At 36.2% G+C, this 13,566-nt stretch overlaps 1 protein-coding gene across 2 annotated transcripts in view; it reads right to left on the bottom strand.

Annotated features, from left to right (window-relative positions):
* dus1l (dihydrouridine synthase 1-like (S. cerevisiae)) overlaps positions 1–13,566 on the bottom strand; it is a 62,739-nt gene that overhangs the window by 30,445 nt on the left and 18,728 nt on the right. For both annotated transcript variants that reach the window (XM_063074426.1, XM_063074427.1), the window contains 4 exons: positions 12,783–12,886; positions 8,025–8,169; positions 5,581–5,677; positions 3,668–3,756 (listed from right to left, as the gene is read on the bottom strand). In XM_063074426.1, coding sequence (XP_062930496.1) covers positions 3,668–3,756; positions 5,581–5,677; positions 8,025–8,169; positions 12,783–12,886 — 435 coding nt within the window. The remainder of the gene's footprint in view (positions 1–3,667; positions 3,757–5,580; positions 5,678–8,024; positions 8,170–12,782; positions 12,887–13,566) is intronic.

Genomic DNA, 13,566 nt, shown 5'->3' with positions numbered 1-13,566 from the left:
TCACCAGTGATTTTATGGGATACATTGAAAGCTGTACTGAGGGGGAAAATTATTTCCATTACTACTCACATGAAAAAAATCAATGCACAAAAATTAGCAGACCTTCAAGGAAAATTAAAACAACTTCAAGTTGTATACAGCAACAAAAGTAATTCAAATCGAAAACAGGAAATTAGGAAATTGCAAAGTGAAATTGATGATATTTATACGTTGGAAACTCAAAGAAATTTTCTTTACCTGAGACAAAAGAATTATGAAGTAGGAGGTAAATCAGCTAGATTATTAGCATATAAATTACGAAAACAACAAGCAGTCAATACAATTCATAAAATAAAGAATCCAAAGACAAAGCTTGTGGAGAGTACAACAGGGAAAATTCAAGAGAGTTTTGAAACACATTATCGAGAGCTGTACTCCCAACCCCGGGCCCCCAATGAGCCCTATATAGACAGTGTATTGAATTTTTTAGATCTACCTAAACTTACAGATTTACAAAATGAAAGTTTATTAGAACCAGTAACTGTCAAAGAACTGAACGTGGCCATCTCTAGGTTAAAGGCTGGAAAGTCCCCAGGTTCTGATGGGTTTACCTCAGAGTGGTACAAGTCCCTGAAGACACAGTTAGCCCCATTACTACTTAACACCTTTAATTGGATCTTGCAGAGAGGAGAAACTCCACCTTCCTGGAGAGAAGCGATTATTTCAGTTATTCCTAAAGAGGGTAAAGATAAACTAGAATGTGGCAATTATCGGCCAATTAGTGTTCTTCATTTAGATTACAAACTATTTACATCTATATTAGCGCGCAGATTGGAAAAGCTTTTACCTGGCCTAATCCATTTAGACCAGACTGGATTTATTCAACAAAGACAAACACAGGACAACGTAAGGAAAACTCTGCACATATTAGAACAGGTTAATAAGAACGAGACAGAGACAATGGTAGTAGGATTGGACGCTGAGAAAGCTTTTGATTCGGTTAGTTGGGCATTCCTATACAGAGTGTTAGGAAGATTCGGCTTTCAAGAAAGGTTTATTAAAGTAATTCAGACTCTATATGACAGCCCTACAGCCCGAATTAAGATAAATGGGGACCTCTCTGACTCCTTCATTTTAGAGAGAGGCACTAGACAGGGATGCCCAATTTCTCCTCTCCTTTTTGCGCTATATATTGAACCACTTGCCCAACTAATAAGACAGAGCGAAATCGTAAAAGGTATCAAGGTGGCAGGGATTGAACAGAAAGTGGCGTTATTTGCAGATGATGTTTTGGTCTATCTGAGTGAACCAGAAAAATCATTTATAGGATTGTTTACACTGTTGGATGACTTTGGGAAAATATCAGGTTATAAAATAAATGTAAAGAAAACGCAGGTTATGTCCCTAAATTATACACCATCCAAAAAAATTGCAGGATACATACGATCTTAAGTGGGAAGCTAAATCATTAAAATATTTAGGAATAACCCTGCCGAAGGATCTTTCAACACTGTCACAGGTAAATTATGGGCCATTAATCTCAGAGATAAAAGCAGATATGCATAGATGGAATCTTATCCCCTTTTTAAGTTTAAATTCAAGGATAAATACTATAAAAATGAATATTCTTCCTCGGTTATTATATCTTTTCCGTACTTTACCAGTGGGTGGATGATAATCAATTCAGGGAATGGGACAAATGGATTTCCCGCTTCATTTGGCAAGGAAGGAAACCTAGAATTCGATATAACACCTTACAGTTAGGGAAGGAAGGAGGAGGTATGGTTCTTCCTTGCCTGAGAAATTATTTTTATGCCTCACAGATAACCCCTCTGTTATATTGGTGTAATAGGGAATATAAGGCTAGATGGAAGGAAATAGAATTTGGATTAGTTGACAGTTTTCCTCTTCAGGCCTCAATAGCTGACAAAGGATTGATGGCCCAGTTGGAAAAATTTAATAATGCTTGGATAAATCTTACATTAAAAGTATGGCAGAAGGTGGTTAATTCAGGTGGAATTAATAACATGTTAAAACTCTTTAGATGGTGTGCATATGATACCGAATTCCTTCCCAACAGAGGAGATAAAAGATTTGAGCTATGGATAAAGAAAGGTCTTACAACCTACCTCTCATTTATAGATAAAAGAGTATTACAAAGTTTCCAAATCCTGCAGGACAAACATGGCCTAGAACATAATGACTTTTTTAGGTACCTTCAAATACGAAACTATGTTAACCAGAGTTGTAGATATACAGACCTATCAACAGTAGAATTAGAATTTTTCAAGATTCTGAATTCGGCTTGCAGTTCAATACCTAGTAAATCAGTTTCTCGCCTATATAATGCACTCTCCCATGCTAAAAATGTAAATACACTGTATATTAAAGAGAAGTGGGAGAAAGAAGCGAGGTTGGTACTTTCAGAGGAGGCTTGGGGGAAAATCTGCAGCTTTCAATGGTCCTCGACTAATTCTTTGACTTGGAGAGAACATTGTTGGAAAAACATTATAAGATACTTCAAGACCCCATATCAGGAAAAATATAAAGATACAAATGTGATGTGTTGGAGAAGGTGCGGCTCCAAGGAGGCAAATTATTTTCATATTTTCTGGGATTGCCCTAAATTAAGTCTATTTTGGGAAGGTATTCATAGAACATTAGTTAAGGTACTTAGGTCCCAGATACCTCTGAACTTTGAGACGCTCTATTTGGGGCATGTATTGTTCCTTGAACAGAAGGAAGATATAAAGTTGCTGCAGGCCCTCTTAGCGGCAAGTAAGAAATCAATCACTAGAAAATGGCTAAATCCAATACCACCTACATTAGAAGATTGGTACGAAATTATCTTGGAAATATTTAAAATGGAAAAGTTGACTTACTCCCTGAGAACTCAAAAAGAAACATTTTATCAAATCTGGAATAAATGGATTGAATATATAACCCCAATGCGAGCAGACTTTAGATGACTCTCCTAATGATTTATATTGCTCTTCTCATCAACACAGTAATATTGCTAACGTAAGCACCCCTAGTCTAAATGTTTGTTTTTTTTTGGAAAATAGAGAATTAACACAAGTAAAGGGAAAGATTTGGGAAAGGGATAAAAAAAAATGAAAAAATTAAGTAAATAAGTACATAGGGATTGGAGAATTATGTCTGCGGGCAGGATCAAGCACGAACAAATTGGGATATAAACACCTACAATGGTTGGTATATAGGCTTGTATGCAACATTTTGGACCAGTGGAAATGATCCAGAAGGGTTGTATGGAAACTATTATTACCATTTTTCTTAACAACTAATTTCATTACTTAGCCTAATAGGTTAGATTTACCACAGTACATAATTATCTATTTAAATGTTTATTTTCCTTTTATATCATCTCAATGTGTACTTAAGAATGTATAAATAATTGTAGTTTTATACATATAAAAAAATGGAAAAGGTTATATGTGTGAAAAAAGTACATGATAATTGTGAATTCCTTATCCAAATAAAAATAAAATTAAAAAAAAAAGAAATGAATTTGCATCATTTCTCATTTAACTGTTAGCTTTGGCTTCCCCCAACCCTCCTCCAACAAGTTATTATTGTATAAATTTACAATAATCCAAGTTGAGTATTTTTGTAGCTCTGATTATAAATATGCCTGTCAGTGTAAACTCTAAATTTAAATCTCTCCTACCCTGGTCGGACATACGGTTGGCAAATCCAGTGAGGAAGAGGCAAATGGTTTTCTCCAGTTTCTTCTTCCTTTAAGTTAGATATTTCATCCTACAGACATTAGGAAACAGTTATAAATATTTGCAATAGAATAATGCAAAAAATTAATTCAAATTCTGCAAGCTCTTATTTACCATGGGTAAAATCTCCCTCTTATTTGAGTTCATTGCCATCTACAAATGGGGAGGTACCTTCACTGCTCAAACATTCTCTCCCCCCCACCCCCCCATCATGTTACATTCCAAATTCAGCTTTCAAAATCGACCTTTTTCCCCGATTCTGATAAACAATATAGTAGTGTTTTAAAATCTCTGCCCACAGAAAGTGCAGATTTTCCCCGTAGGAGTTGGCTGCCCAGGATTTGTGGCTACTTCCATAGTCAGATTGCTGAAGGGACTGGGAGTCTGAGACCAAGCTATAAAAGAACTCTCAGAGGTAGCCAAGCGAAACCTATTGGTTATGGATGAAGAGGAGTGATGGCAGCTGAGCCCTAAAATGACCCATGGGTGGCCAGATGTGAAGTTGCGGGGGGGGGGGGACTTGGCACACCAGGTTGCACTGTTGAACCCCCTGGAAATGTAGTGGGCTTAAATTGACAAAACATCTAAGAAAAGGGGTGCCCACCTGATGTTCCCTGAGAAGCATCTACCACCCTCCAAGCCCCTCCTCAAAATCTCTATGCTATGACCCGAGTTAGGATCTGCTTATCAACGGGATTGAAACATCTAGTCCTATGAGCTCGAACTGAAATAATTTCTGATGGAGAGATCCATGAGAAAGATCAACCTGAAAATGTCACTGTTTCTCACCTCAAAGACACTTGCTGCCCAACTGAGTATTTCTAAACTTTTCTACTTTGTTTTCCTGAAAAAGTAATTGATGTGGCATCTCCAGAACTACCTATGTACTCCAAAGCTCTTCTGTGTGATCTTCCATCACCACTCTTAATAATTTATAGTCAATATAAAGGTTTAATACTGAAACCAGCAAGTACCACTTGCCCTTCATCAATATGCAATAACTTACTTTGGTTGCTTTTACCCTTGCATTACAAATTTACAATTCTCATCCACAAGCTCATATTCTTTGAGACCCTGTACTCTCCCTTCATCCACGACTACATCCACCTTTATAATCCTGCCACAAATTTAACATCCTTCAGACTCTGGACATTCCTCACCCAGTGAATAGCTACATAGTCCTGCACTATGAATGGAATTTCTTCTCTACCTCTTAGCCTTCAAGGTAACTTTGACAATAGCTTTAAAAAATTCTTACTTTATGTTATTATATAATGCTTTTTTTCAAAAATATGGTTATGAATTTAAAAGTTGAAAATTAGCAAAGCACCTTGCAATTAAAATGCAGTTCTCCTTCATCCAGGCTCATGTTAATTTTAATGTGGTTAATGTCATTAGTATAATGAGCTATTCTTTGGGAATGCAACTGGCCACACGGTGTAGCTCATAACAGTCAAAAGCAATTGCACTGTAAGGTGATACTACATTCCATTTGAAACTCAGCATTACGTTGCAGATTAATCAAATCCAACTAGGCCTTTTAAAGAATATTTTCCGCTGCATATTCTAACGAAATCATGTTAATAAAATGTTTGTATTTTAACAGAATCAAAACAAGTTTCATTTTCAACCAGGCTTGTATTATTGTTGTGCCATCCTAATTTTATTCTGTAATAAATAAGCTGAATATATCTTTGCACAAAAAGAACAAATCTTCAGGAAAACAATATTAATTTCTTTAATGCAAAACATATCTATCTTTCCCCTTCAAAACACTTACATTGTCTTTCAGCAACAGATATACTTATTGTGGGTATGAGCACCAATTCCTTGATTATATCATAATTATGCATACCTGACACCTTCGTTTAAGTTCTTTGTTGACCTCTATAATGGCCTCCAGAGTTTTCACTTTTGCTAATTCCTCTCTTAATTCATGGTAAACCTGTAGCCTATAAAAAGCACAGGTCTCTGTTCAGTAAAATACACATTGACAAGTAAGAAGCTTGACAAATAACACAATGTGTTACATCAAAAGTTTTCAATTTTAAAAATGTAATTGCTAGTCCAACTGGAAAGATTTTAAAGGTTTTAAAATCAGACAAAGTAAAAATTCTGTAGCTGCTCTCAATCTGATAACTACTTTTCTCCCCTGGTTGTGCACAGTACAGTGGGCACAATGGGGCTCCATTCATTTTTATTACACAGGTATCAGCTACCTAGGGGCATCTATTGGTAATACAGGGAACACCACATGCAATCATACACCTCATTTACTTTCCCCATTCTAGGATGCAGTAAACTGGAATTACACCTTCAGGTGGTAGAGCTGATTATTTAATTTTGGTTATATAAAATCAGACGTGGAATAAAAGGACATAATGGCAAATTTGAGTCAGAGACAGAGTGAAGTAAGTCTCCTTCAAATAACATTTCCTATATAATCACACATAATATCATTCAAACCCTCATTAGAAAAATTGCTTAATCTTTCCTGCTGTGTGACATATTGAAAACAGAACATTCAAATTGCTTAGATTTAATCCGCCTTCATACCATTGAGAGTTTGTCAGCTTCCATCAAAATGGAGATGATCCTACTGACCCAATGGACTAACCCTTTCCAAGAGGATCACATTTCAAAGCTACTATTAATATGTAATGGTAACTCCTATTATCCCATCCATACAATAAATTATAAGTACTTCACAGGCTGCTTCTGAAAACACCTGACACTTGCATTTCATTGGTGCTCTTAATACAGGAAACAGGCTAAGGAGAGTCACATAAATGATATCAGATAAAGTGTGGCATTGAGCCAAGAACGAGAAGACTAAAAACTAACATGAGTTTCCCTCTCTGCCCCTGAAAGCTTTGTAAGAAACAGCCTCTTGATGAAGTGGTGAAATTGAAAAATAATATTTTTAATTCTTTTTTTAATTTTTCCCCAAATAATCTTTCTTTTCTTGATCTTTTACTATCTTTCTGCCCTTTAACACACAAAGATGTCTCTCCACCCTCCAACACGGAGGACACTAAATAAATACAAAGATCAGAATCAATCCAAAATTTATAGCAATTTCAAGTCTTCTAACAATGGAGTTAATTTTATAGAATAGGCCACTTCAATCTAGCAGGAGAAATGTGTATAACAAAGTATATTAAAAATATTAGATGTGATGCTGTATACTGTACCAGAGTAGTGTAAAACAGAAGTTCTTGTTTCATATTTCCAATAACGAAGTTTTATTTTTAAATAGACTCTCCAATACAAAAGGCACACACAGATAGTAGTCCTTACTATTTGCCTGTTATCTCTGTATAAACTGCAATAATTATGGGTAAGAAAACTAGAGACAAAGCATCTTCTTCTGATTCCTGTCATTTAAATTTATTCCTTTATTCTTTGATCCCAATACAATCTATCTGTCAACTTTCCTGAATAATATGTTTTACAATGAAGGACAGTGGTATTGCAGCTCTTGCTTTTATACAATTCAGATAACTAGACTGGGTTTAAAAGATGCACAGTTGTCAGAATCAACTGCATTAGAATAAAGTGAACAGCTTTTTGAGATGATTCTGGGTGGCTTCAGGGAACATTTGTTTCAATTCCTGCAGCCTCCTCCCCCCAACTTCAAACCCATTCAATCCCCCAGCTCATGGCACCAACCCCAAATCTGTCAATAGGAAATGGGTCTCACTTATCATTGCTTCTGATAGTGTTAGGCCAATGACAGATCTTCAGACCCATTGCAGGGGCTTCTCGGATGACGATCTGCCTATTCCATTGTCATGAAGGCATAGTACAAATTAAAAGAGAGACTCAGACTGCATCAAAGTAAGCACACCACTTAATGTTCTGATCATCACATTTAAGAATATTTACACAGCATACATTTAAGAAAATCCCAGGAAATAGCTATAATTGTGTACCTTGTCAAAAAGAGAATGGTGCTTTGTCTATCGTGTGTTATTCTTCAGCTATATTCATGTTGCTGTCTGGCAAAAGGTGCCCATAACCTTCAGCTTTATAAACACTGGCTTATTCCTGGGAATCAGCAGGAACATTGTTTTCTATGGTCTGTAAAGTTTGCCACCTGGGCGATCATGGAACATCGTACATATATAACTTATCCTACAGTTTCATTAGTAAATGGTGAATGTATTTCTGCGATTAATGTTGATCTGGTGCAGTTCGTGCAAAAAAGCAGAGGATCCTGTCCACATTGCTCAAAACAAGATGATCAGGCAGACTGTATTGAAGGCAATAATGAAGAAAGTTTGCTCATTAACTCACGTGTGATGCCAGAGTTTGAAGAGATGGGCTCTGACAAACGAAAGTGGACAAGGGTACTGGCTGACAATCTCTAAATACTCTTCTGCCATCTCCCACACAGGTGGCTTTCGACCTTCAAACAGAGCTGGGTTGTGCAGATTTCCCTCTGTCAGAGAAAGGTACAGAAATTGTAGACTCTAAAGTTAAAATTCCAAGTATCTTCTATACCCTAAAGCTACACAGAAGCTACATCTAGACCTTAACTCTAATTGTTATTTGCACATGGGACATATCAAAGTACTAGACCATTGTAAGAGAGAATCATACTTCCTCTATTTCAATTCTTTATCCTAATTTCAAGTGACAACATCAGAAATGAGCACTTTTAGTGTTGACTTTACCTTACTTAGAATCATGTGAAAAAAAATGTGTTGCATCCTTAGGTACTATAAATCTTAGGGATTATGAGTATTGAACACAGAATACATCAAGTAAAAAGCATTGTGCTTAACATAAGATGCTGTAATAACTGCCATTTAACAGCAAAAAATTAAAAATGCTGATAGCAACTCTTCTAAGATTTATTTTCAACAGAAAAATATGGCAATATCTCAAAATGAAAAAATATGGAATGGGCATCATTCAGATATAAGATTATGAACATAAGGAAGCATTTATAGTATGGCTTCAATTTATCATCTGATGTTCACTCAGACAAAACACAATGGGGTCCAACAACACCATGTTAGAATGCCTCATCTCTCAGGCTCAGAGACAATTTTAAGTTGATGGCTCATCATCACTGATGTCTCCCCACAGCAGCAATAAGTTTGCAAAATCAAAAGTCATATAATCTGAAAGATATTTATGTAGAAATAGTTCCAGGATCTGGAGTTTCTCTTGCCTACTACAGGATAGGTCACAGTGGTTGAAATGAAGAGCATTTCATATGGGCACACTGCAAATCTAAGATCAAACTTATAGATAAGCTGAAGATACCATAGCTATATTAAGTCCATTAATACTGCGGTCTCTTTCTTAACATGTTCTTTTCCTTCTTGAACCTTAGCTTGAACTGATATATTGCATTCTGATTGATTGATTGACTGTTGTATTTGATGATAACTCATTAACTGCACAGAGGAACCTGTGTGGGAGAGCATTGACTGCTACTGCATTTTAACTGGTATGTAAAAACACTTTAGTAATTCTTCTTCTGATTCTCATGACATATTCTGTAAATGGTACATGCTGGGAAAATAACCTGGCTCTAGATGATCAAAACTACAAGTCAATCATAGTCTGATGGCTTAGAACAATTGTGATTTTTATAGGAACATATTTTAAAGCATAACATATACAAGTTATCTCACTGAAATGCCTGGTGTTACAATCATAACAAATAAGATTTATTACCTTCTCTCTAATTGAATTCTTCCTTTCTCATTAAACCTGTTTCTCTAACCATTTCTGGTTTTGATGAAAGATCCAATCAGAAATGTTTTCTGCTTCTCATTCTGCTAAATTAACTTGCTGAACATTTACAGCATTATCTGCTTCTATTTCACCATAATTTCTTCAAAAATAAGTATGAATTATTATTTATTCTATCTTTTATTGCAGAAAGAAATGTAGCTATACATCTCTGACAGGACTATGGCCTAACAGCACTGTTTTTAAAAAAATATATATAATTTCCAACTGGTTATTTGCCGTGTAGGTGCCAAGTATAAACATATATACTATTACTTCATTGCACATTACATTGACGTAACAACACTGCAATGAATCACAGGTATTCTTAATACCTTTGACAAGCCGAGCAGAAGATAAAATACATTTGTCTGCCTTCATAATATCTCCATTGAACTGAAATGTATCCCCTTAGAAAAATAAGTACTTCATGGCACCATGACATTGCACATGAGAAGTCAAGATCAAATCTAGTCCTCTAATGAAAAGCGATCATGAAATAGCAGATTATTAGACCAAACTGTATAAAAATAATTTAAATTCTACCATATAATTCTGCACATTCTATCCTCAATTTGTATTCAAGTTTCTGAAAAGTACAAAGTTAATATTACTAATTGTCAACATTAACTGGGATAGCATTAGTATTGTAGGAGCTATGTATCTGTGTCCTATCTGCATTGTATGCTGTGTTGCATGTTTATTATGTCTGTTAGTCATGTGGGTGGGGGCGCATGGGTAAAGAGTTTTAATTATGTGTTCGTGTTTTTTACTCATTTTAATTAGTTTAGAACTAGGGAGTAGGTTGGGGTGATATCATTTTGTTGACAGTTTAATTCCGCTTATTTTGTTTAACTGTGTTTAATTTCGTTTAACCATTTGCATTTAATTTCGCTTAACTTCATTTCATTCTATTTAAGTACTCTAAATAGCGTTAGTTTTAGTTTCATTAATTATATCGCTTCAAGATTGTTTGTTTTGCTAGTTTCTTAATGAAGGATCAAATAAATTTCTTTAACTTTTGAACATGATTATTATTAGAGTCTATGGAAGATGCCTCAATCAGGATTAGCCTCCACCCACCCACCCCCCACCCAAGCCTGGTCTCTAAACTGTGCTGGTTGTTTGAGGGAGGAGGAGGAAAAGATTGCGCGGCCACTCCGGTGAATGATATCTGTAATCTGTCAAGTAGGGTGCCGTGCACAATTCTGATTTGATGGAGACAGACGTGAGAGAACGGAGGAACATCTGGAGAAACTTCTGAGATGCCTTTTCCGCTGCCGCTGTTACTGTGTGATCCAGAATCTCTAGAGAGGAAGGCCCCGAATCCTCGGCTTTGCTTGTTGATTGGCGGCTGGGACGGGGTCGAAGCGCTCGGCAGAGATGGTGCTTGGTGTCGAAGGGCTGGCTGGAGGCTCAAAGTTTTCGGCTGGACTCAGAGTCGGGTGCTTCCAACGCATCGATAGTTGTCGGCGCCTGGAGGTTTATGGCAGAGAGAGTTTCTCCCTTCTGCCGCCTGCTATTGGGGACTATCGGGAATCGATCGGAACTTTGAGACTTTTTTTTAACCGTTCCCATGGTCTGTTCTTTATCAAATTATGGTATTGCTTTGCACTGCTGTATCTATATGTTACAATTATGTGGTCTTGTCAGTGTTAGTCTTTGGTTTGTTCTGTTTTTTTTGTGATATCACTCTGGAGGAACATTGTATCATTTCTCAATGCATGTATGCATTTCTAAATGACAATAAACGAGGACTGAGTGTCCTCATAATCTAATCTAATCTAATAATACGTAGAGTGTTCTTGAAATGCTTTTGCCAAGTCCAACCCCAAAGCGGCAATACTGGAATTAGTCTTAGGATATGAACCTAAGCAAGTAGAAACACTGGCAGAAGAAAATATTTGATGCAACAACTGCAATAGTTATATTTGGCAGACTTATGAAAAAGGACAGAAAACTTTAAACTGGAATACATTTTATAGTGCTGAATATAAACAAATTGAAAACAAGGACTTGAAGGTAAATCTGTGTCATAGCATGGAGACATTCAGTATATGTATCAGTTGCAGAAATGGCATTTGGCATTTAATCTAGTCAAATGTGAGATATTACACTTTGGGAGATCAAATGTTAATGCTAATGGCAAGATCTTTAGCAGTACTGATGTACAGAATGATCCTGGGATCCAAGTTCACAGCTCTCTGAAAGTGGATGCACAGATTGATAGGGTCGGGAAGTTATGGTGCAGCTTTATAAAACTCTAGTTAGTCCACATCTGCATTTATTTCTCGTCACCACCTGATAGGAAGGATGTGGAGGCTTTGGAGAAGGTGCAGAAGAGGTTTAACATGTTGTTTCCTGGATTAGGGGCATGTGCTATAAAGTGTGAATAGACGAACTTCTTTCTTTGGAGTGGCAGAGCCTGAGGGTAGACTGACAGAAATTTATAAGATCATGAAAGGCACAGAATAGACAGCTGGTATCTTTGTCTGTACTAGAGGCTATGCACTTAAGGTGAGAGGGGTGAGTTTAAAGGAGAGGTGCAGGGCGTTTTTTTAAAAAATAGAATGGTAGGCACCTAGAATGCATTGACAGATTTGGTAGGGGAGGCAAATATGATGGGGGTGTATAAAAAGCTCTTAGATACGCACATAAGTGTGCAGAGAATGGAAAGATATGGAGATTGTGTAGTTGAAAAGATTAGTTCAGTTGATTACTAATTAGATCAGCATAATCTGTTCCTGTGCTGCAGTGTTGTATGTTCTATGTTTTTTTAAAATACAGTCAATTCTGCAAGTCATTCGATCTGTTCGTTACATGATATTACCCATGGGAAGTCAGGGTCAAGACTAATCCACTAGTGAATGTAGCACATTAACAGACCAGACTGTAGAAGGGGACCTTAATCCCAATCTTACAATCACACATTCATTCCATTTTTTAAATGATTTTTAGTTAAATGGAATAACTGATAGATTTTGCTATTACAGCAAGCTGACTGGGATAAAGATGATTCCATGTAGCAGCAGCCACTTTTGGAAATACTAAACTTGAGGTATTACAGTTCAATCATCGACAAGAGGATGCAACTGAAATGTGACAAGTTTGCTTCAATGATATACATGGATTATAGCAATTTATGATGGTACACCTTTATATAGTATTAAGCTTTTGTCAAAGGGAACTACATGTAGAAACAGGGTTCACACAGAGATATATTGCAGCAAAGAATGGATACTTAAGTGCAGAAATAAATCAGGCTAATTAGGAATAAGGTGAAGTAATTCTCCTTTGAGTACATACCTGCACTCATTACACCTTGTACATCAGTTTCCCGGAAGCATCGCTCCACATCACTTAAGTACTGGATATTGCCATTTGCAAAAACTGGAATGTTCACTTCTTTCCTGTGTTGAACAGAGTTATTCCACTTATTTTATGAAAATATTTAGGTATCACATTAATGTTTGATTATCAGTGTAGCAGAATGATATCAAATGTGTCTTTACTTGCGTATATTAAGTTTTAAATTTAAGTGGAAGCTGTTAACTGTAATTTGTCAGAACACTTTGTTAAAAGATAACCAAGTATTACAATATGGAAATAGCCCAATGAATGAATAAACTGACAGAATCAAGCTTTACCAGGAGTCTATTTTACAAATATTTTGTTTTAGAAGAAAATTGTCAAATTTCCATTTTCATTTGAGTATTATTAATCCAGTATACTGTATTCCCTAGTCCAAATCAAATAGGCTGCTTACACATTTTGCCTACAACCTTTAACCCCATAGGGAAAAAAATAATGTATATGATGCTCCTTCACTACCTAGTAATCCTTCATGCCACTGAAATTTTAGGTGAGCAAACTTCTTTTAGAACTCACAGTCCTAGAACTTTGACTTCAATTTTTTTCCCCCAATTTTTATCTGAACATAATACTGGAAAGGAGAGGCAATGATAAAAGGAGGAAAGAGTAAAACTGCAGAGCTACTGCATGCCTTCATGAGAGAATAGTTTTAAATGAGCAAAGGAGAGACCAGCAAAAGTGATGAACATTAGCTTCCCATGTTAAATAATATGCACTA

The sequence above is a fragment of the Mobula hypostoma genome, chromosome 22 (assembly GCF_963921235.1).
Source record: "Mobula hypostoma chromosome 22, sMobHyp1.1, whole genome shotgun sequence".
Classification (NCBI taxonomy): Eukaryota; Metazoa; Chordata; class Chondrichthyes; order Myliobatiformes; family Myliobatidae; genus Mobula; species Mobula hypostoma.
Note: the sequence above shows the minus strand (reverse complement) of the source record. Positions and strands in the feature narration are given on the sequence as shown.